The sequence below is a fragment of the Alligator mississippiensis genome, chromosome 3 (genome assembly GCF_030867095.1).
Source record: "Alligator mississippiensis isolate rAllMis1 chromosome 3, rAllMis1, whole genome shotgun sequence".
Taxonomy (NCBI): domain Eukaryota; kingdom Metazoa; phylum Chordata; order Crocodylia; family Alligatoridae; genus Alligator; species Alligator mississippiensis.
Window position 1 is genome coordinate 279,133,995 of NC_081826.1, and position 25,398 is coordinate 279,159,392.

General features: G+C 40.8%; 1 protein-coding gene across 2 annotated transcripts in view; it reads left to right on the plus strand.

Annotated features, from left to right (window-relative positions):
• Positions 1-25,398, plus strand: part of RANBP3L (RAN binding protein 3 like) — an 81,609-nt gene that overhangs the window by 34,591 nt on the left and 21,620 nt on the right. Inside the window, exons 1-8 of one of the 2 annotated variants that reach the window (XM_006270043.4) lie at positions 3,110-3,726; positions 16,926-16,984; positions 17,266-17,305; positions 18,406-18,483; positions 20,035-20,106; positions 21,188-21,259; positions 21,871-22,016; positions 22,397-22,500. In XM_006270043.4, coding sequence (XP_006270105.2) covers positions 3,459-3,726; positions 16,926-16,984; positions 17,266-17,305; positions 18,406-18,483; positions 20,035-20,106; positions 21,188-21,259; positions 21,871-22,016; positions 22,397-22,500 — 839 coding nt within the window. In that variant the 5' untranslated portion in view covers positions 3,110-3,458. Of the gene's footprint in view, positions 1-3,109; positions 3,727-16,925; positions 16,985-17,265; positions 17,306-18,405; positions 18,484-20,034; positions 20,107-21,187; positions 21,260-21,870; positions 22,017-22,396; positions 22,501-25,398 lie in introns of those variants that run through there. The other variant, XM_019495911.2, reaches the window with a different exon arrangement.

Consider the following 25,398-nt stretch of genomic DNA (forward strand, 5'->3'; position numbering starts at 1 on the left):
GGGGTCTTCAAGAGGAGGTTAGACGAGTATCTAGCTGGGGTCATCTAGACCCAGCACTCTTTCCTGCTTATGCAGGGGGTCGGACTTGATGATCTATTGAGGTCCCTTCCGACCCTAACATCTATGAATCTATGAATCTAAGGACTGACAATTTATAAGGATAATAAAAATATCCTATTACAAGAATTAGTGTTAATAAAAAAGTAACTGCACAGTTTGGGACTTTAAACCAAATTGTAACTGTTAAGGATTAGGGTGTGTTCTCCCCAGGGAATAGGGATGGTTTGGATGTCATTGTGAGCATTCAACATTCCATCATGGGAATCATCACAATGCTGGTTGCTTCACCATGTTCCTTTACTTTTGCTTTTATCTCTCTCTTTTTGAAAAAAAGCCAAAGGAAGATGGAATTCCGTGCAAACAGCTGTGTCAATTTAAAACATTTATGGTTTTGAGTAGTTCTGCTTTAAATTATAAATATTATGTTATCAGAGTATTTTAAGTGTATTTACAAAAGTTCAGAGTCCACCATATATCAAACTCTGCTCTCCCCAGGAGCAGAATAATACTGCCAGCTTCAGGAGCTTGCTCTTGTGTGAGCTGTAGCAGACTCAAAACTTGATGCATCTCCCTGGAGGGATGATGCATTTCCTAAATTAATTTTTAGGCTGCTCTCCTTTTGGATCTTTTGTGCCCATAATGACATCTTCTATGTAACCCAATGAGGGGTCATTTTTCCTTACGTTTCCAATATATCCAATTCCTCAGATATACTTATTCCTCAGAAAAAAATTGCTGAAACCACTCAGATTTCTTCAGGAAAAGGTGTGCCTATAAAACTAAAGAGTGCATTGGCAGATGGGTTTCCTCAGTGTTTGCTACAGTGCATGCGCTGTTTTCACAGAGCTGAATCCTCTTTGGGGAGTGCAGTCAGTCAGCCCTGTTTGCACAACTCAAACTGGATTTTAGAAACACCTTCTAATTGCTATGGTAACTCTCCTATGTGCATTTAGTACATAAACTTTTCTCTTGTGACAGTCTAAATTAGTGGCTGGTGACTGCCATAAATTATTTGGATTATAAGGTTATATGCTATGATGGACCACACAAATATTTGCCATAAAGAACAACTCTTTGGGGCCTGGCATGAATCCTATTTAAACCAATGTAAAATGGTTGTGGACACATGACATAAACCTCTACATTGGCATAATTTCCGAGAATCTGGAGTAGAGTTACCAGAAAAATCAGTGTAAGTGACATGCTCTCACACCGCCCAGTGACAAGGCACTGCAACTGCAACAGCTACACCTGGACAGCCACTCATCTCTTTGCTCCAGATACCAGTGCAATCTGTATTGGGCTACAGAACCAACATAAATGGTGCTGGTGGTAGCATGTCATGTGTCCAGGCCCTTTGTCTTTAGCTGACTTCTTTTGTTTTGATTGAATAGAACAGATAATACCTTTCTGCTGCAAAAAGCATAAATTCTACCTTATTTTAATAACAACCTTAATAATTTACTGAAATATTTTTTGGGTTTATCTTTTTCTCATTCTTGTTTTCTCCATTAATATGGCTGTACAGTGATGGGAAGGAATAATGCATACTCATTGCTAGACCCACCCCAAACAGCAGCTTCTGCATTTGTGAGAGCCCAGGTGTCGCCACAAAGTTGCATTTCTTCAATGTAGCTCACTAAAAAGGGGCCCAGGAAAAGCAGAATAGTCCCTGTCAGTATAAGGGACTGAAGATGAAAGGGCAAGTATGCTGTTTAATTTAAAGAGAAGTAACAAATTACTCATCCCAGCATGAATAAGAAGCTGCACATGTCTTACAAAAGGTTTTACCCTAATGGCAATCTAACCCTATATTTGCTGCTTTGGAAACATCTTCTTAACACTATTTTGTAAATTTTTTATTATCCTCACTGAACATAGTAGTCCCTATTCACAGAAATAATGACTTTGGGCCATTTGGTGGTAGTGTTGTGGGGTATAAATTTAAGTCTCATGTTTGATTGGATTCCCAGAGATCTACTTACAAACCCAGAGCAATGTGTAAGGGAGTCCAAGTTAGTGTAATTTATACCGTTTTCTGGCAGCTCAAAGTTCAAGCAGGATATGACCTACTTAACTTTCAAAGTCTTAAACCCTCCTGCTAGTTGCTTGCCTGCTGCATTCATTTCTTCTGGCCCCTTAGCAAATGAATTATATTAGTTTAAATTCAGTGGGTCAAATTTGCAGGTGGTGTGTATGAAAGGGTATAAATTCTACCTTTTGTAAGTGAGTGTAAATCTAGATATATAGGATTTACATGAAATCTTGGTATAAAGTACAAAGTTCAGAGCCTGGAAGGAAAGTATGAATTACATATGTTCTGTAATGATGATCTGTAAACTTTTGAGTTTGCTTTGAATGTGACCATCAACTTGAATGGGAATATCTGAAAGAGCCAAGGTAGCAGGATTATACCCTAAAAATTTACTCTGAATATCTTCAAGTTTTTATCCTGTTGTTCCTAACTTTCTCCAAATGACTGAAAACACACAGAGATATGCATACACACAAATATACACAGATATATATAATGAGAGTTGCACAGTATCTCTGTTTTGGATTGTGGCTACATGATTTTCTTATTTGAGCCAACTAATGTCGAGATGCATGTTCCATTAATGGAATGAAGAACATCTATTATTTTCCCCCATCTGTGATTGTGTACTGCAACACCAATCCACAGAGTTTTCTCTGAGTTCTGCAGAAATCTAACTTCTCAGAACTGCATTTCTTCACTTGAATGAAATATAGGTCAACAAGCTTTCATCAATTCTCTCTCTCTCTCTCATACCTGTTGTTAAATGTTAATTTGTTCTACTGTTGTTTCTGATTACCTTGTTTTAGTAAATGAATATTAAGCTATTTTACATTTGGGAATCCAAAACCTAAAATGCTTCTGAAGTCATTCTGTATCCCTTTTTGGTAAGGAGCTGTGCAAAGCAGCTCTATCCTAGTTCCCCGCCTGTCCAATTATGTTAATCTTTCTAGTTTTGCATATCCCCTCCCAAAGTCCAGCCTCTGTTAAGAGCTCTGCACTAAGCTGTCAGGCAGTGTAACACCAGAGCGTGCTCAGCTACCACTTCCTTCATTTCAGCTACAACATTTCGTTCCAAAGAGCAATTTTCTTTTAATCTGACCTGACTACGCTTTAACAAGGTGTTTGTTTGAGCTTTGCATCAGAAGCTTGTCTCTGCAGAAGAATGCAAAGCAGTAATAGGTAGTGTCTGGACAGTTATTTGGAAAGCACAGTTTATATACAGGATTTCAAGCTACTAAGTTAGGTTTAGGTTGCTTTTTTCTTTTGAACTTCTAGAGAAGAGCTAGTAATAAGTCTAAACCAAAAGCTGTGGGCTACATAAATTGAAGTTTACTATTTTTTAATTTTAAAAATTATAACTATGAAAACCCAGCAAGTTCCTGCCAGTAAAGTGAATGCTGTTTATGCAGGGAGAGGACAGGCATGTGCAGGTACTGTTAGTTCAGCCAACTGTGGGCATCATATAAAGGACAAACCTCACCTCGCGAAAAGAAGAGATTATTCTGTTGACACTTGGACTGTAAGCCGAGCTACTGGTACCAAAGCTCACTTCCAAGCACAGACCACCAGGCATCAGCTCTACAGCTTGGATAACAGCAAATCACACCCCAGCAATGAATGCTTCACAGGTAGGTTTTCCTGACTAATGTTTTGCATGGAATTTGAATCTCATTTTCTCCTCAGGAAAAATATTTTTGGTAAACCGAGTAAACCTAAATAGAAAGGCAAACTCTGTTCCCTGTTACTCCCAATCCATCCCAGTGATGAAGTGGCACTGCAGCAGCACACTCAATGATAGAGTTTATCCTGAAACAATGTTAATTTTAGATTCTTCATGATATCACTAATGTAACTCATCCTGGATCCATGATTTGTACTTCTCACTGAGTTAAGAAAAAATCCAGTCTTGTTCAAGATTTACATTTGAAATCCCCAATGATTTAGACTTTACTAGTAATTAAACTGCCATCAGTCTTGTGTTGTGCATATGGACGTTGGAGTCTACGTTGTTTGAATTTTGTGAGGCTTTCAGAATGGATTGGCCTGACCAAATCAGTGCTCGTGGTACTAACCATCCAGGCCACACTAGGTGCTGGCCCTACTGTGAGCACCTTGGCAGTGAATCAGGTGATGAACTGATTTAGTCTGGCTCATAGAAAAGCCTGATATTTATGCATGTGGACAGTAAAAAAATAAATAAAAAAATCTCATTTTGGGGAAGCTGGAAGAGGAAGCATTAGAGTTGGTGTTTCTAAAATTAATAATAGCTGATCCAAAAGAAGGAAGGAATCCAGCAGGCCCTGGTAAGGATACTCTGTGTCTTTCAGAACATTGGTGACACCACAAAGTATTGCTATACTAACCACTTAATCTAGAGCACTAAAATCAGTGTGAGGAGACAGGTACTTTTGAGATCAAATCCTGATTCCACCCTTGACTGAGTTTAAAGTTATTTGGCAAATTGCTTAGGACCCATGCCATAAACAACATTAAGCATTTGCTTAACTTTAAGCACAAGTAGTTCCATTTATGCACGGGCTTAAATTAATCATGTATAGAACTTCTTTACATAAGTGCTTAACAGAGGTGCAACAAGTAGAGCTGGCACCCTGGGCAAACCCTGCAGGGTGGACAGGCGGGGGCACAGTTCCAAGAGCAGGGACAGTGGGAGGGCTTAAAGCAGAAGCAGCTGGGGGTGGTTTTGGAGCATGGGCAAGCTGTGGCGCTGCTCCGGCTGCCAATGCACGGACTCCACAGGGGATGGGGGTGGGCAATTCTGGTCCCCCTGTTAACTTGGTGCCTGGGACAGGTGCCCCTCTCACCCATCCCTGTGCTACTGGTGCTTAACATCTCTGTGTCTTGGTTCTATAATAGAAAAATGGGTAGCACTTCACCAGAACTTTTCACTGAGGCAGTGGGAGGTGTAATGAGAGGTGTAAAGTGGTAGGAGAATATTAAAAGTTAGACAAATACTAACTTTTAAAACCTTTATAAAATTGACTACTCTCTGTGCTCCCATAATAAATCAAATAATGGTGGGCATGGGATGTCAAAAATTGCTGTGTTTATGAAGCAAGTGGTTGTATACCTTGGCATGGTCTCCGTGGTTTAGTGACATAGTTACTGCTGGCATAGCAGCTTGGCTTAAATTACTTTACTGTGATGTGACTTCCAAAAATACTTATGCTTCTCTGTTGTTTGAAAGGAAGCCAAGGGGTTGCTTTTTCTCCCCTCCCCCCCTGCAAATTGTAGGTTTTGAGTTGTTTAAAAAAATCCGTATTTAGGTCCTCTTCAGATGAAGGTTGAAACTGTGCTAGCCACTGTGTGTTATATATGCTGTGTTTAGAAACAGAGCTAGAAGGATTCCACTTTCCATAATCAGTGTGAACAAAGATTTTTAAAAATATATTTCTCATATACCCATGCCATAAAGGAATGGTATATGCTATGATAATAAATAGCACTGGTCGAGGTTAATCCACACAGATGAAGGAAATTGTACTTAAGTCCTGTAGTAACACAAGATCTGGCTACTAGAATATTAATTCAAGTTGAACATAGCCTAAAAAGTAATGGCTTAGCCTTGCTTACACAAAGAGTGTACTTGTGCCCATAGTGCTATTGGTAACCATGAGATTATTCGTGTGAGATGAATTGGTTGTGTGCTGAGGGCTTTGCAGGATTGGAACCTAATAGTCTAGGGAGGTTATTCTTAGAAATACCCATTTGAAAGTTTTAGTTGGCATGGATTAGCTGGACAGGCTTTACCCTTTCCTTTTCCTGAGTACAGGGCAAATGGAATCTCAGTTTCCTGGGCAAGACTTGATTACTGGTGATGTGAATAAGGCTAGTGAGGCAGTGCTGCTCTTCCACCAATTACGTCCACATCATCTGTTTGAGGTTAATAGTGTATACGTCTATTGGAATAGTGCCTTTAATCAATAGACTGTACAGTCCCACATCACTGTACTAGTACTAGGGTAAGCATGGCAGCTGGATGCCTGTTTTAAATGCTAGTCTGCGTCCCCTGGGGTTGCCAACCCTCCTGGATTGACTGGGAGTCTACTGGCATCGATCTCCCGGTGACTACTGAAAGCAATTTGGGAGGTCGATATTGTGAACAGGTTGAACAGTACAATTAATAACATTATGTCATGCTGGGGAAAAATATCTCCTGAAATAGCTTCAGTCAGAGTTGGCAACCCTAGTGTTACCCAAAGCAGCCTAGACTGGACCTGGCAGAGTTTTACTCTGCACTTTTCTTGTGCTGGGAATTCCAGCATTTTGACATTTTAATCCTAAATAAGAACAAAATGTTGAATTTTTTAAATTTCCTGAGAAATAAAATTGCTGGAAAAAGAATTATTTTGGAAATATTGACTATGAGCTTATCATATCATTTTATCCAATAAGCAGGAAGTGCTTTCTAGTGATAACGGTGAAATGCTTTGTTTTGAGGTTCTACAAGGACAAGTGCAAACTCCTCCACTTAGGATAGAACAATCCCAAGCACGAGTACAGGCTGGGGGCTGACTGGCTGGGCAGCAGCTCTGCAGAAAAGGACCTGGGGGTTACAGTGGACAATAAGCTGAATATGAGCCAGCAGTGTGCCCTTGTTGCAAAGAAGGCTAACAGCATACTGGGCTGCATTGGTAGAAGTGTTGCCAGCAGGTCAAGGGAAGTGATTATTCCCCTCTGTTCAGCACTGGTGAGGCCACATCTGGAGTACTGTGTCCAGTTTTGGGCCCCCCACTACAGAAAAGATGTGGACAAATTGGAGAGTCCAGCGGGGGGCAACAAAATGATGAGGGGGCTGGGGGACATGACTTAGGAGGAGAAGCTGAGGGAACTGGGTTTATTTAGTCTAGGGAAGAGAAGGCTGAGAGGGAATTTAATAGCAGCCTTCAACTACCTGAAGGGGGGTTCGAAAGAGGATGGAGCTAGACTGTTTTTTAGTGGTGGCAGATGACAGAACAAGGAGCAATGCTCTCAAGTTGCAGCAAGGGAAGTTTAAGTTAGATATAAAGAAAAATGTTCTCAGTAGGAGGATCGTGACGCACTGGAAGAGGTTACCCAGAGAGGTGGTGGAGTCTCCATCCTGGGAGGTTTTTAAGACAGAGCTTTAGTTGTGGTGATCTCGGTGGGGATGGTCCTGCTTTGAGCAGGGGGGTGGACAAGATGACCTCCTGAGGTCCCTTCCAACCCTCATTTTCTATGATTCTATGACTGTTGAGGAAACTTTTAGATCATTTTTTGTTAACAGTTTTGATAAAATTAGTGTTCCCAAGAGACTCTTTGGTTTTGCAGAATTGACATTTCCCAATGGCAAGTGTTCCACTGAAGGCATTTCAACTAACTTTAGCTTGGAAATCTCATTAAGGCATTTAGTTTTGAAAACTGGGCTCCCATAGGCCATGTCTATGCTGCTGCAGCCAGGATTACCACTGAGGAACAAACCCTGTCTGTGCACTCCAGTTCTGCACATCCCCAAGTCTGCCATTAGGTGGAAGATGGCATAGACAAGTCCTAAGCACTCATCCCAGCATTATTCTAAGCTCTTTGGAGACCAAGCCTGACAGTGACGCTGGGGCTTGAGCTCAGGACTCCTCTAAGATGGTTGCTCTTGCCTAATTGCCAAGTTTTGGCACACATGGAGTGTGTTGCCACATGGGCAGGACCTGTTCCTTAGCAGCAGCTCCAGGTTTGGCGGGGAGGTGGTATAAATATGGTCATATTCTACCAAGCAAGTTACCAAAACTCTCCATGAAATGCCATTAAATTCTGAGAGGTGTTTTGTCTCCTAAGTGCTGATCAACCCCATCTGATGCATTTGGCAGGTTTGATTTGGTATGGCCTTCTTTTTATTTTGTATGTTTATGTTGATGAAAGTGGAATGGATTGGGATGTTATCTGAGCATTTGATACTCTCTCTTAGGAAATCTTAATAGAAAAAACCATATAAATTAGCTGGAAAAGAGCTGTTCTCATGGATTTAAAACTGGCTACATATCAAGTTAAGAAGGGACTATCTTACTTTTCCTAAGGTACCATTCAGTAAGAGATTGAACACCTTCCATTCCAGTTAAACTGAAATCAAAATCATCAAGGTATTAAGTCAGAATTTAAATTTAGGTTATGTGATGACTATTTAAGATCCTAAATATCTGACCTGGTTTTACAGAAGTGCTGAGCAACCAACAGCTCATGATTTCAGTGGGGTTTCCTGAAGTATCAGCACTTTTAAAAGTCAGGGCACTTATTCAGGAAAATGAGACTTCAGTAGTCTCCCTTTTTGTAAGGCTTACAGTGAGCACCCAGGTGGTGTTCTGCACAGTGTAGATTGGACTTTTAATTTGCTATTTTTGAATAACCTTCATTTTGTCTTGTGTAATATGCCACATTTGAGCTTTTCCTCAAGAATTGGAATTATGCACTTCATATAGGCCAGCAAAGAACTTCAGATCTTGGCTGAAATCCTACTGCATGCTCACTTGGCTGTGAGCTAATGTTGATTTTATGTCACGATGTGTAATCAGTATCAATAAAACTTAAAGCACAAGTCTGCCACAAGTTTGGGAGAGTCTTGGTTTTGCTGACTTGTACCAATGGAAATATAGACTCTTTGTATCGAAAAGTAGTATGCTAAGAAGCAGTTTTAGAGCGAACACTTAGCAAGATTTATAGAAAATAATCTTATTACCCCTTTTTTGCAATGTATGCCTTATTTTGCAATGTATGCTTCCTAAGGAGTTATCTTCCAACAGTAGACAACTATGGGATATGAAGATGAATGATAAGATCAATATACAACTGAAACCCAAAGTGTGTTCTTTTGTGACAAAGACTTAGGCCAAAATCAACAACTGTGTCATTCATTATAGATCCTTTGACTTTAATAGATCTATAATAATTTATAGGCCTGTTTGATATATTTTACTCCTTCTTTGCTTTATTCCTTTTCTGTTCTCATTTTTAATAACTTTTTCTAACATATAGACAAGGCCATAGTATGCTGTACTGCATCACAAGCCTAAATTGTTTCAGACTACTTTTCTGGTTATAACAGGATCTGTGGCTTGATGCCTGATGTGGCAAACAAGTCGCCCACTACTCTTACCCTTTTGCTTTAGATATAGATATTCTCTAAATATAAATTGGTTATAATTTTTTAAGGTCAATGTATCTAAGCAGTGTTTACATTAGGCGTTAATAAATAATATAATGTTTAGATAAGGAAAGCCTGATAAAATATAAATGGAATATGGAATATTGCTAATGCTATACAATGCATTACTAACAGATAAGGGTAGAAATAATATTCAGATATATATTCTCATTTCCTGAGTTTTGGGTATGTTAAAGAAGTGTGTTTAGTTTACTATGCTGTTGTGTTGAAAGTTGATCACAACTTGAAGTTGTATTATTTGGCATTATGGTAAACTATGGGGTTTTTTTGAGAGTTATGCTAAATTTAATTTTATTAATCCAAAAGCAATTTTAGAATTTTTTTAACTGAATATCTTATTTTCCTTTTTGAATAAATAGTTTAGGAAAAGTTATGGCTGGCTTGTGTAAAAGGTTGATAACATTATGTAAAAAATAATCATTAAATATAAGTGACTGAAAAAACCCACAAAACTAACTTTAATGCATTGTATCATCATGTATTTGAGTATTGTAGAGTATTGCTTCATTTAGGCTCTGCACTAAAGACCCAATACTGCAGAGTGGGCCTAGATAAGAATATTGTTTCAGGACTTAAACTTATTTAAAAAAAATAGCAACCATAAAACATCCATAATTTAGGGGAAGGTGTTTTGGCAATATTAAGTGTTGAGGCAGATCTTGGAAGATGCATTGACCATTTGGAGCAATGCAAGTTGTAGCTGTATTGGTCTCAGGGAACAAGAATCAGAACTCGTGGCAGAGGTGATATCTTTTATTAGACCAACTATATAGTTGCAAAAAAAATTCTTTATTTGTAAGCTTTCGGGCACACTCACCCTTCTTCAGGCATAGGAGAATGCAAAGATTGTAAAACTTCTCCTATGTGGAAATGAAAATTCATATTTCATAGGAGAGCTGAAAATGTTGTAAGATCTCCTGGTTGTAATAGTTCATTTTGCGCATTTTAGGCTCAGATAAAAGTTGAAACAGTCTATTCGCCTCAATGCTGTCTGGTGTCAAGCAGGATGTTGAATTATGTCTCCTTCTGGTTATGATATTTCATACCTCATGGTAGTGTGGGGTGATAAAATATTCTTCTGGGCAAGGAATTTCTCTTGTATTGAGGCAGCTTTGAGCTCTGTAAAAATGCAGCTCTAGCTGGAACAATAGGCAGAAGCCAGGGTGTCAGCTCTCAGGTTTCAAAGTGGTGAATTTGCTTCCTTTTTACAAAAAGACTGTTCCAACTTTTATCTGAGACTAATTTACACAAAATGAACTATTCCAGCCAGGCCATCTTACAACACCTTCAGCTCTGCTGTGAAATATGAATTTTCATTTCCATCTAGGAAAAATTTTACAATCTTTGCATTCTCCTATGTAAAGGAAGGGGGTGTGTGCCCCAAAGCTTGCAAATAAAGATTTTTTTTTTGTAAATGTCTAGTTGGTCTAATAAAAGACATTACTTCTGCTATGATTTCTGATTCCTTTCGACCATTTTGAGGCCTTTCTGTTTGTGAAGTGAGAGAGACAGCCAGGAAAATTTGACCTACTTATCTACCCAGTCTTCAGTGGCAAGACAGACTGAAAAAAAAGACTTATTTTCCAGTCTAACATTTGGATTCCCCCTGCCCTATAAAATCTAGTCAGTGCCTAGCATTAATGCTCAATTTCCTGGAAGATTAAAGATTATTACTACTATTTCACCTTCTTCCAAAATGACCGGCTGGCTGCCAAGTAATATTTGTCCTTCAGAAAGTTACATTCTTCTAAAACTAGACAGAGATTGCAGCCAGAGCAATGACAGCACCTCTTGAGATGGGACATCCTGGTCCTTGCTTTTGACTGAGAACGTGAGCTGGAATTGGTCTCACGCCCCCTCTGACTTGTCCTCAGAGGCCTGTTATCAGGCCCAAGCCAGCCACAAACTTGATTACATAATAATGTTTTCCTTCACTTTTGGAAAATAAAGTAAACCAAGAGGAATAAAAGTAAATAGGCTGAACTAACCTCACACTTAGCTGCTGAGCAGGTAAACGTATCATGCTGTGGTTTAGGTCAATAATCTTCCATTTTGGATTCACCTATATCCTCGCTTGTCTTTTGGGCTTAATGCTTCCTGAGTTCACACAGCAGCCAGGAATCGCACTTTCCTAAACTGATCCCTTTGCTGTCGCCCACACAAAGTTTTATAAATGTGATCGCCATTTAGGCATGCACAACTTTGCCCGTACAGTTGTCAGACCTTACCTATCTTTTGTATACATAGGTGATAGTGTTTGAAAAACATGTATTTGGAGGTCAGTGTCGCCCATATAATTTTAGTATTATCAGGCACCTGAATCCTTTCGTAATTATCAAATTTTGAACATTTTGTTTACAGATGTGAGAGATTTCTTCAGATAAATATAGGATATATTTTCATTTTATCATTTTGGAATATTCTAGAAGTGATAATTTAAATGACTAAAATAAAAAAAAAAAATCTTGAATAAGATTTTATGTTGCCCAATCCTTCATTAAGGGGGAGATAGCTTTAAGTTGCCATAGGCACTATTATCCCAGCTCTATTATTCAGTTCTAACATGCTGTTTTCCCTTACATGAAATGAACTCAAATGTCAGCTCTGGCGTTTTGCTCTTCCGTATATGTACAGAGCTCGGAGTTCTGCACATATAGGGAAAAGTAGCACCACAGAGCGGGGATCCACCTTCTGCCATGGAGCGGAGCACCGAAGAGTAGGGCTGAGATCCAAGTTCTGCATACGCAGGGAAGTGCAGATCTGAGTCCCCCCCACATAACACAGAGCAATTTCCACACGTGTAGAGCAGAGCACTGAAGCTGAGGCCAGTAACACAGATGAGAGTTCATGCAAGCTGGATTTTGGTCATTCTAATACATTGGGGCAGGACCTCGCTAAATCAGCAGCTGCCAGGGATCTGTCAAAAGGAATGGAGAGCCCAACCTGGGGCAGCTTGTCAGGGGCAGGCAGGCAGATCCTGTGTCTGGACTCCTCTTGGATTATATTCCCATTCCAGAAGCCAGAGGCAGCCCCTTTGGCAGGCTCCTGCGGTGACTTTTCCAAAGGCCTCCCTCACCCAGGAGTAGCTAAGCTGCTTGAGACTGGAGCTACCCGGTCCTATCCGGTCACTAACCAGCCTGCGTCTGTCTGGGTGGCCTGCTGGTAATGAGGAGGAGGGGCTGCTCAATTCCACCCCTTTCCTGTCCCTCGGTCCCTGTCGGTCCCTTGGCTGCTGCGGCTGGAAATGCGGCAGGGCCGCCCTGTCCCTGTCAGTCACTGTTTGTATGCCCCCCTGCTGTTGCTAACAAGGAGAAGTGGTTTCCCTTCTCCACCCCCATCCTTTCCCCAAGGAAGTGAAACTGAGGGCATCAGCTATAAATTAATGCAACCCCTTTGCAGCACAGGGAAAGCCTCACATTGTTCATTCCTCAGCACGCTTTCATTTCAGCACTGACTTGTTCCCCTGGGTGTTTTTTTGGACCAAGCTTCTTTTTAAAAGCTTTCATAAGATTTATTCCTGTTGGGTCTGATCCTATCAGTGCTGCCCTAGACACTGTAAGAGCTATGATGCTGGAGATACAAAGGGGTCTCCCCCTGGTTCTTGGGAGGGAGATGTCATTTGACCAAGGTGATATCAAGAAAACCTTTCACTAAATGCCCTGAGAGAGACCTTTCCTCAGGTTCAATTGGAGATGAGGGGGATTTGTTTGTTCCTCTATTTTCTATTTTAATTTCTCACACCAGTTTTCTCTTGGCTCCTGCAACATGCTATACCCTTTACAGTGGGAAACTTACCTGCACTGGGTTTTACATTTGAAGTAACTTGAAGGCATCCTGCAGTTTGAACCCTAGTAAAGGGAGCAAAGATTAAAAGAATAATCCTTTTTGGAAAAGAAAGAGAGAGAGAGAAATTGTTTTATTTAATAAATGTACGGGGCAAAGAAGAGGCTGCAGTTTATGGGCACTGCTCCCCTCTAGTGGATAAAAATTGGAACTACTCAGCTTTGTGCCATAGATTCGTTACTGCTACCAGCAAGTAGAGATTTTCCTACCACTCCAGTGGCGGGGAATTGTGCATTTGGAGAAAAATATCTGAATTTACACCCTGCTATTGCTGTGAAGGTCTCAGCAGCCATTGTGAACAATATAGTGACAATGATGATGCCTTTGTGGGCCATAGATGGGTTAAAAATCATTGGAAGAAACACTTAGGCAGCTAAATTCAGCCCTTCACTAAGAAGGTGCAAATACACATTAAGGACTATAAGACAGGCCATAACACTTCTAAATTATTTTGAAATTTAATGGAAGGCAGATATAATGGTGCTCATAATTCATTACTATTACTTTTGTTTCTAGACTATCACAAGTTACATTTCATCTGATTTATGTGAGCACCCTTTCCTTATGTAAGTGTTGTAACAGATTTTTCATAACCATTTTTTACCTTACATATATTTTCATATTTTTAAATTTAAAAGGAAAAACTCTCAACTTTAAGCTTTAATGGAAGTATTATTTTATCATTTAGTAACTGATCATAAAATTAGAACACTTTAACCCCATGCAAGCCAAGAGAAAGGTGAACTCCTTTGTATATTTTCACAACTATAATTGTTGGGAATAGCTTGATATTCTAAGTTGATTTTATGGAGAGTCATGGTTGTAAAAATCGCATGTTTTGAGGACGCCACATTTTTATATGACAATTGGCAAAACAGCAGGGGTAAAATGCAGATTGGTCTCTGAAGTGCCTGATACCTTAAACTTTGACAAGCTTAAACCTGGGTACCAGGGCTCAGGAGGTTAATTCAGAGAAATAGTGTCAAATACCTGTGCACAGTATCCAGGCAGTAGGGAAAGTTAGAAGCAGCCTAAAGGCAACCCATGGAACCCCACATGCTGAGCGTGGAGCCATCTAGAACTAACGAATAAGAAATGTCGAGCACGTACTTGTGTCTGAACTCCTGCCCCTCTCTATATGCCTCCATGTACTCAATATCCAGAGCCTGGAGTCCTCTTCAGCACCTAACAAAGGAGGGGGAGGATATGCTTACTTACCTTTTACATATATCCCAGTGGTTAGAGCACTTCTCCAGTAAATCATTGATCCCATTTCTAGGCCCTTTTCAATTTGAAAGTATTCAAAGCTGCATCTCCCACCTCCCAACAGAGTTGCCAAGTTATACAGTAGTCTAGCTTGGGGCACCCCTGAGCTCTCCTGTTGAAGTTTGGTTGTATAGTCAAGAATGAAACAGTCATGGGACCTGAAGGAGAACAAGAAGGAGCCTGACTCTGTAGCCTAGTGGTTCGCACTCACCTGGCCAGGGGGAATCCTGAGTTCTGCTTCCCCAGATTATCTCTATTTTTGTCCATTGACTGTCTAATCCAATGTAATGTAATGTAAAATGCAAAAATCTTGCTGGCCCAAATGAGAGCATCTTCTCTTTTTATATGCTAACAGTCAACTTAGTCTACTTTGATTTGGGGGCAGGGTTTTTTTTCTATGGGTTTCTTTGAGAAGTGCTTAGCATTTATTGGAGTCACTGTACCTCCCAATAAATAATTTTAGAAAATCTTACTTTTAATATTTTAAAATAGAGATTGAGGTAGAATTAGGAATGGGTTTGAGGGAGGAATTTGAAAGACAATGCTTGGGATACATACAGGGATGACTTTCTCAGAGTAAGGGGTAGCCTGAAAGGGGATCAAGGTTAAAAGAATGGACAAAGTCTGGAGAAGACTGAGAGAGGATTTAATAGCAGCCTTCAACTACCTGAAGCATGGTTTCAGAGAGGATGGAGCCTGGCAGTTCTCAGCGGTGGCAGATGACAGAATAAGGAGCAATGGTCTCAAGTTGCAGCAAGGGAAGTTTTGGTTAGATATTAGGAAAAACTTAATCACAAGGAAGGTAGCAAAGGACTGGAACATGTTACCCAGAGAGATTGTGGAGTCTCCATCCTTGGAGGTTTTTACAACCTGGGTTGACAAAGCCTTGGCTGGGATGATCTAGTTGGGGCTGGTCCTGCTTTGAGCAGGGGGTTGGACTAGATGACCTTCTGAGATCCCTTCCAACCCTAATTTTCTATGATTCTATGATCCTGCCCCGTCTGAGCTAGGAGAGGAACAGCTTAGCCAGAGCTCCATAGTGAGATCCCAGATTATGGGGGTAAAGTAGGAGAAAGACCTTACTTTCATCTTTGGCTTTCTCAGCCCAGCTGTTCTCCTGATGCCTGCAAAGCACCAAATATTGCCACCAGCCCAAAGGTGACACACGGGTCAGATAGCAATCTCCCAGAACGACAAAAGGAACACATCAGATGATAAATTGAGTGAAATGGTTAGGCAATAAGTTGAAAGATGACTGGAATTTCCCACAGAAAAGCACCCCTCTGCAGCAGTGAGTTGAGCTAAGTGTGACTACTGGTTGGGAGGCAGATAGGACTACTGGGGACTTCCTGGGATGTGGGACTCCCTGTCCAGCTGTCTGGTTCTCTCCTCAACCAGACTGAAAACTGTAACTGGCATAAGGACCACAGCATGAAGGAATTCTTAAATATTTAACTGAAACTTGGATCTGGTTCACAATGATGAATGGTATAGAATGAGAAATATGTTGTGAAAAGGGCTCCCAAGTCTGGAGATACTCAGGCAGGAAGAAGTGTGGGTTGACCAAAGTGATAGCAATATAGTTTTTTATACATTTTAATGCTGATTGAGGTGAGAGGCTTTTTAGATAAGTGTTTAGTTACTGTAGTAATGGGGACACTGAATACAGTTAACAAAGAAACTAATATTTATCCCCAGATTAATATCTGTTTAATCTATCTAGAATGTCTATTCAATTCAAGTGGAAGTTCTGGCATGCTTGGAATATAGACTCAAACCCAGAGTTTGTAAAGTATTTGGGGATCTTCTTGGATGAAAGATGTTAATTTTGAACTGCAGGTAGATGAGGCTGAACTCTGCATGTAAAACTCGATTGGATTTAATGAGAGTTTTACTTGAGTTAGCACAGCTGGATCTCACTTCAGATTTTTAGCAAAAGATAAAAGCACTATACTTCATAATACCAGGTCATTTAGGAAGTGTCTGAAAGTAAAAATTGTGATTCATGACTAGACTCTGGGGAGACCTATTTCTGACTCTGTCACTGTGCTGCTAGGTGGCTTTAGGCAATCACTTCACTTGGCATTGGCGATGTGTAGGGGGTGCACGCGGGTACATGTGCACCCCCTGAGATTGGCTGTGCACCCCCTGGAAGCACCAGCTGCGAAAGCAGAAGTGCCGGTGGAATTGCACTTCCAGTTCTGCTGGTTTCTCCACTGGTGGTTCTGGGCTTGGTGATTGGCTGCTGGGGGACCCCGCTCCCTCCCCAGTCGGCAATTGGCTGGGGAACCCTGGTCAGCGATCAGCTGCTGGGGGACACCCCTCCCCCCCCGTCAGCGATCTGGTGCCCCCCCCCCCCAGACTTGGGAGGCACCAGTTGCTCATGCCACCTGTCCTAGGCCTCAGTCCCCCCATCTGTAAAATGGGGGCATATTCCTGATGCCCTTCTCAAGGCACTTTGAGATCTTTTGATGAAAAGCCCTACTTGAGAGCTAGGCATTATTCTGAAAATGGATCTCTCTACTTTTCCAGAGAAATCAGTTATTGCTCAGCCGATATTTGTGTTTGAAAAGAAAAACCGACCTTTTAAGGTAAGAATTTCAGCTTTTCCCTTTGCATGGGCCATAAAGAAACCTGAAAGTCAGGCAAGGCAGGCCTTGGTCCTGCAGCCCATACCTAGACAATGCTTCTAGGGAAACCAATGGGACTCTTAATCAAGTGAGCTACAGAGGGACTGGGCCCCAAATGGGAATGGAAAGTAATGGAGGAACCAAAATTTTGGAAAAATATACTTGTTTGCTGTATGTTACGCCTGATGTATGAATTTGCAGAGATCCTCATCTCATTTATGCTTTTTCTCTTTTTCTTTCAGAGGCCTGCAGAAGACCCAATTTGCGCAGCTGAAAACGATAGTAATTGTCTCATTAAAACTGAATAAACTTGCTATAAAGCATGTAGTATGATACTGGGGCATTTTAATTGCATTCATTGCATGCATAAATAGTTTTTAGAATGTTATAACATAAAAAGTCTATTACCAAGCATAGATACAGTGAGGCACTGAACCACCAGGTTTACCCTATTCTCTTTCTTCCTAGTCCCCCAAAATCCAAATTTCAAATGCCCCAGAGAGTAGGCAAGTGAACTAATGGCTGTTGCATGCCCTCACCTCTTTTTTTTTTAAAGTACTTATAATAATGTGACCCCAGGCACTGAAGGACACTATGGACAGAGTCCTACTTCAGCCATCTGTTCACAAGTAGCTGAGGCCTGTGCCACCTGCTACTTAGTGATATAGGGCCTGATCCAAAGCCTACTGAAGTCACTGAAAGTAAAATGGACTTTAATGGGCTTTAAATCATGGCCCCTTTCCATGAATGGATTCTGCCTTAATCCTCCTCTGCAAATCATTCTGGGTGCATTTACATGTGCACATTTATTGCATAGTAACCAAAATTACTGTGCAGTACAGATGCGCATCTACACGTGCACACCTGTACTGCACAGTAAATATGGCAACTTACACCAGCTTGAGCGTAAAGTTGATACCTGCATCATGCAAGTGTCAAATTTATGCCCGATTTAGTTACTGCGCAGTAATGCACGTGTAGATGCCTTACAGCACAGTAACACTGTGTGTGGACTGATTTAGGACTAATAAGACCCACTAACCTCTTTAACAGAGGTACAATAGTAGAACGTTTATGTAGTTCAGTCAGGACAGATTTCCTGGAATTGGTCACCCAGAGCAAATGAGGGCAGGTTTCATACGTCTGTTAAATTTAGTCCCAAGTCAGTCCACACTCAGCATTAATGCACTTTAAAGCCTGTACATATAGACGCTGGCCTATTCCCAGTAAGTTACTGCACAGTAAATTTAAGCCAGCGTAAATGCATGTATAGACATGCCCTCTGAGTATTACTATAGGTTTAATACTTTACTGCAATATTTTACTGAAATCTGTTGCAAAAGTTGAGTTTTATAGTGCACAATATGTTACTTTTCTCATAGATTTCATTAGTTATTCCAAGAAACGGGCAAGATCATCATCTTTTACTTTCCGAACATCTGACTCGCAGTCTGACCTAGGTACAGCATTTCCCTTGATTCATGGTTTAATGCTTGAAATTGTGTTGTCTAGCATGATAAGCAAAAAACAAAGACTTTTTTCCTTTTGTTCGTAGTCACTTTTTATTTAGAATAATTCCAAGCTAGAAAAACATGTACACTTCAAAACTGACCAGCCAGTAATTCTCAAAAGAGGATTTAAACTTTTCTAAGTATAAATAAAACCTTAAATTAGCAGAGGGTCATGATCTTATGTATCTGAGCTATTACCACATGAAATAGTGGAATGTTTAGGTAGTTCAGTCAGGACAGATTTCCTGGAATTCTTCACCCAGAGCAAATGAAGGAAAGTTTTATGTACCTCTGTTAAAGAGGTTACTGGTTCACTGCTGTATAGTATTGTGAGACCCAGAGAATTAAGAAGCCATGATGACAATCCTCCTCCACCACCTTATCAAGTCACCTGGAAACGCTTTCAGGGGAGGTGGAGTTATTTCCCCAATATAGTGGGAAAACCTATACAAATCACCGTCAGCTACTTTGTACTAAGCATATGCAGCAGAAATAATTTCTACTTTAAACCATGTAGTGACTGTAACAAGGGGAGTAGATGCTGTTCCCAAAATTCAGGCCTTAATGTTAGTGACTCATATAGCAGCCTTTTATTCATTTCATGCAGCCTTTATAATCATTTCATACAGCCTTTATAATATCTTGTATTTACTTTTATTTAGTGCGACATCGAATAACGTTTCTTTGATCTATCCTAAAAATCACATTTAGATTGTGTATCTATATATACACACCTTATGTTCCTTGAATTGCTTCATACATAAAGGGCTGAGTGGTACTGTTAGAATCTGCCAGTATGGGTGCCTGTAGATGTGCGGGGAGGCTTCTCTGATGCACTGTAATTACAGCACACTGGAGCAGACTTGTTAATTAGCATGTTCCGGCATCATCCAAGTCTCGTGTATCTGCATCCCTGCACTTCAAAATGCCGGTGGGGGCACTTTAACTAAAGCTTGTCAAAAGAGCTTTAGTTAAAGCACCCCTGCCACCATTTTGAAGCACAGGGATATTGATACACAAGACGCTGCAGGTGTTTTAATTAGAACAGCTCTTGGAGCTCTAGTTAAAGTGCCCTCTTCCCTGCCCCTGGAGCACATGTAAAAACACCCTAGGTGTCTTAGATATTTCTGTACTCAACTGTTTGGGTTTTTTTTCTTCATTTCCCACCTTTGTTACTGCAGGTTCTGTGTCACATAGTGCACCAACATCAGGCACGCCAGTATAGAGCAGCTGCTAGCATTGTAATCACTGTGTTGTGCAGCTTGGCTTGGAAAAGATATTGATGATGGTATGTTTAAGCTGCCGTCAGCTCCTTCTGTATGTGGAGCTGCACTTGCAATATGGGGGAATTCAAAGTCTACATGACAAGGTGTTAGCGGTTAGGTGATAAGTTAGATTCTGCTACCCAAGAAGTATCCATGACACATACATTTTTCTAGTATGCAAAACTCATATTCAGTGCTTTGAACAGATGATAATTTTAATGTCTTATATTTTCAGATACCCTCTCTCAAAAAAGAGTAAGATCATCTTCTTTTACCATCCTTCCTACCTTTCCCCCATCGCAGCCAGGTAATTAAGAAATGTGTAGCAAATATTCATGTAAAAACCAGAATCATTAAATGTATAGAACAGCTGTTTCTGTGGAACAAATCTAAACAGGGTTAGGCCAGGTTGGCATGTGAATAAGGCAAAATAAAATTCTTGAACTGTTTGCCATTCAGTAGGTGACATTGTTTTCTCAGTTAGTATTGCACTGATGTCCCTTTGCATTAGGGAATGCTGTGCTGCCAGGAGAGCAGTCTAGGGATGAGACATAAGCAAGCTATACTGAGAAAATGCAGAAAAGAGCTAAAGAAATGGGGCCAGGTCCAATTCTATCTGATACATAGACTTAAGCACCTCATGTGCAGTCCTTTTCCACCTTCGCTCATGTCCCTCCCATTCCTTACTGCATTCTGTAACGTAGTCGTTTTAAAACTCATGACAGCATTTTACAAAGGTAGATGCAGTAACTTTTTCAGGGATTTAAAGAAGTGATTAAGTGCCCAAGGCCACTTAGATGTCCTTATAGATAGAATAACAACTGACCCAAAATGTGAACTGGGTTTGTTTGGACAAAAACAGGGGTCATTCATACAACAATGCTATCTTCTCTTCTGGGACACCCATTCAACTGAGTCTAGCTCTGACCATTGGCCCATTTACAAATATGGAAAAGGACAAGTGGTTATAAATTCTATCACTTGTCTGTCCCCCATACCCTGGAGTCATGATACCAGTGCTGAGAATCCAGGGACTCATGGAATTGTGGGCTAGAGCTTTTTAAGTAATCTGGTGAGGGGGCAAAGTTGCTGTAGCAACAAACCAGCATCTTCTCGAAAAAGAAATGAAGTGTCCATATATATGGACTATCTGTTATGCGTTTTTATCAGACACTTTTGATGAGACAAGGTAGCCATTCCTTTTGAACAACTTTGGATTGCACTTGGAAGCTTTCTAAAAGCAATAGCAGAAATAATAGCATACAGGGATGCTGTGAGCATAGACTGTAAGGATAAAATGTTCATGACCTGCTCAGACACTACAGTGATGAGAGCTACAGAAATACATATAATAATTTAAGCCTTTTGAATAAACACTTCTTTTGCAGTAAAGAAGAATAATATATTCATGACCTCAGCTCTTCTCCGAAGAAGCAGTGACATCACAAGTACAAAAGAAGGTAATTATTGTCGTCATAGCAGTATGTATTGGATGTTAATCCAGAGCTGTACACTCCAAAAGTGCAGAACAGGTCAGTCTTTGTCCAGAGCTGCTTACAGTCTAAGGCTGAAGTTCATCCTTGTACAGAGCGCCTGTGCAACAGAATCATTTAGGCCAACTTAAGCCTTACTTGAGGACCAAAATAACCTATGTTCTGCGCTTCCATTTAGGAGTGAATGTAACCATGAGCATACACATTTTTGATACATTATATAATAGGGAGTGAGCCCTGCTTCCACTAAACACCATGTGAAACTCCAATTAAGTAAGTGCAGGATTAAGCTTTGTATAGCCAGAAGATTAATTTATTACAGAGTTGTACAAAATTGTTTTAATGTATATTACACCACTCTCTATTTTTGGAAGTTTAACATTGATTGGTTCCATGACTGGTGTGTTAGTAGGGTTTTAAAATACCAAAGGGCGGTATGTATAAATAAGAGCGGGTAAATTCAGTTAATTTAAAATATCAAAACACACACATATGCTGAGTCACCAAAGACAAGAATGTATACTTTAAATGTGAAGTAAAAGGTTGTGTATATGGTAACTTATTTTCTGTTTTGCTAGGATCTTCATCACACTCTCCGCTGTGGAATATCATCAGGCCTGCCATTTTACAGCCACCACCAATGCAATTATATGAGGAAAGAAAGCAGACCTGTATTGAACATACACTGCTATTTCCAAAGGCTGAAAATAAAGAAACTATTCAGGTAAAAATGAATTGTTATGTCAAATGTCTATGACTGTTTTTCCATGTGACTGAAGTGTAATAATGTTTAACTGAAATTACTTGTTTTGTGGGGGGTTCCAAAACATTCAGGATAGGCCTAATTTAAATCAGTGGGTATTGATTTCAGTGGGACAAGTTGTATCGACATTGAGTGTTTTTGAAAATTCAGCCTTTCTTAAATGGGATAAAAGTGGAGATATTTTCAACTTGTAATTCCATCAGAATACATATGTTCTAGTATATATCTTACTATTGTAAGCAATGCTTACTCACCTGAGTATGGCTTTGAAGGTCCTATATTTCTGATAAAACTTTATTTTTTCTGTAACATATCCAATTAATAATATTACTTGTTTTCAGTTATCTGAAGAGTGCTCACCTTCCCCAACTAAGAACATTATGAGTTCCAGAACAGCAGAGAGACCATGTGTCATCATGAACCTTTCAAGCCCTAAAACAATAGGGTAAGTTAGTCAAAGGGTATGTCTGCAGTGATAGGTGTCCATGTATTTTGTGTATTCTTTATGCTCAAGGTAGGCAAAATGACCTTCCTTTTTCTACATTAGGTGTGTCTACATGTGCACTTACTGCGCTGGAGGTTATTGGAAGCATGTTCAAATGGTGCACCCTGGAGCAAAAAACTCCAGCGCGATAAGTGCACATGTAGACAGACCCAATGTAGAGAAGTTGTATCAATAAGCACTGGGTGGACATTGGTAGCCAGGGCTTAGCATATGTCTAACTAAACAAAGAGCATGTCTACCTGTGATGTTTACTGTGGAGTAGACTAAGTAGCTCCACAGCAAATGTCTTGGTGTCTACAGGTGCAGGACTATTAGGCTAGAGTAAACTTATAAACTTGTAAATACAAGTACTATCTTGCTGCAGCATTTTTTACTCCACAGCAGCACATGTGTAGATGCTGATGCAGCTGGCTGGGGTACAAGGGTGCTTCAGCATGGAGGCTGCTTGCCAGCTAGACCCATACTAGAGCATGCTTGTGCCCCAGCCAGCCCCTCTGCAGCATGTTGAGCTGGGCAGGAGCATCCCCAGGCTGGCAGGCTGATCCCCAGGCCTCAGGACCCCTGCCAGGTGGGGCTACTCTGACCTAGCTCAACATGCAGATTTTCAGGGATCTGTGCAAGGAATTTCTCCCAAGCTAATGATGCTCCATTGTGCAACTGAAGAAGCTCATGCTGGTACAGAACTGGGTTGCTATTGATGTCTGGAAACCAGTTGTCCAAGACTGCTACAGGTCTGCAGATAAGCAGCTTGGCAAGTCAATGGTCAGTAGCAGTGAACCTTTGTGATGCCGTTATGAAAGTTGTTTACCTGGGCTTGGGATAGAAATTACACATAAACCAGTATAAGTGATCAGAAACCAGTTCAAATACATAACACAACAGAAGTTCAGTGCACATAAACTGCTTTCAAAATGGCAGATAAACCTGGATGGATGTAGTATCAGACTTAACTGATTTAAGTTAAATCAGTTTATTGAACTTTTGTCCCAGATCCCCTACAGACTCAAGTTAACTTACAGTTCGCTAGCATCCCAGGATGCTTTGCACTTACCCCACAAACCTCCTTTTGCAGGGTGGGTGGGTTAGCTTTCGCTCAAGCTGTCTGCTCCAGCTGAGCAGGGAGGCATACTCTAGTGCTCCCCCTTCCTCCCCCCGCACCGCCTTCTGGCCTGGGCCACTGAAGGCGTTTAGATGCATTTCCGGAATCAAAAGTGAATGTCTGTTCTCTTGCTTATCAGTTCAATCTATACAGATTAAACTAACCTGTAAAGATTGAATCGATTCAGCCTTGGGCTTTTTGACTGTATGTACTTAGACCTGGGGATTGTCAACTTTGGAAATATGCCTGAAATAACAGTTGGCTTTCAAAAAATAGGGTTTCCAAACAGCCATTGATGGCACACATGTACTCATAGTCCCTGCCACCCCCAATCAGCCATTGAATATGTTAACTGCAGGGGGTACTATTTCATCTGCAGATGTTAATGGACCTCAATCAAGGGTTTGTGCATATGGGTGTGGGAAGCACTGGCATGTGCACAGCACCAGTATTCTGAGGAGTTCTGGTATTTTATTTGCTTGGACTGTTAGAATTGTACTCCCTTTCATGCCAGGATCATTAATGGGGTACAAGTTCATTGGTAATTTGAGAGAGAGAGCTTATCCTCCCGTGCCATGGCTTTCCAAGGAAGCATAAGGCAACACAGAACATCCAGTTTTAGTCTTAGCAGTTGCAGAATGATGGCTGAGTACATACATGGGAGGATGATGGTGAAACGATACTGCCTCCAGAATTGTTTGGATGCCAATATTCAAGACACTGTATTTGTGAGAGGAGCCTCTTACACCCAGCACAACATCTGTGAAACTAGAGGCAAGTATTTTCATAGGGAGAAAACTGAAGAACTCCTTAAACGAGTCACTTGTATGGCAACTGCCCACTTAAGTGTAACCCTTCTGTCAGGCACTGGTTGGCGGCAACAAGGGCTGGATTCAATTTTGGAGTCTAAATATATTTTACCTTGGCTCAAGCCCCAACCCAGACCACCTGGGAAACACTAAATTTCAAGGGTGTCCCACACAAACAAAAAACCCCTTCTTGCAAGCAGTGTAGACAGAGAATAAATTTATTACAGAAAACAAAGGCGAGGAAAACAAAGAAAAACACTGTATACAAATTAAAACGTTACCAACTACAAGCCATAGTTCATAGATTGCACCCTCTTGGGGAGGCTTCACCCATGCCCAAGCAGTCTGGGACTTGGGGCTCACCCAAAAGACAGTTCTAGGGACTTGTATCCTTATATCTCCCCTACCCCACTGAGCCCTGAACATATAACGGGTTCAGGCACACAGCTAAGCTGTAGAAACAGCAGGAAAAAAAGGGCCCAGGCCTATGGCTGCAGCTTGGTCATCCAGTCTCAGCTATACCCCATACTGAGATGATACAATTACAAAACAGAGGGGGCCAGGCCCTGGGAGCCAGTAACTGCCAGGACCCATTCAGGCAGTTTGTTCCAGTGATTAACACCCCCACACTGCTAACCCACTTAAAAGAAAAATAAAAGAAAGATGAAGGAAATAGGAGTCTCAAACTCCCAAACAAATTTTCTCTCCCTCTGCCTGAGGCTTTCCCTTCAAACAGCATTTGCTTGCCTGTTCAGCTAAGTGGGGGGACCCCCATGGGGAATAGGTTTTCTGGCTCCCAGTGTAGCTGTGCAGCTACAGTAAATGCTTAAACAAACACAGAATGTGGTTAAACTCACAACTACATACAAAAGAAAATGGAAGACCCATGCAGTCAGATCTGTTAATCACTAACAAAAACAAAGGTTTGAT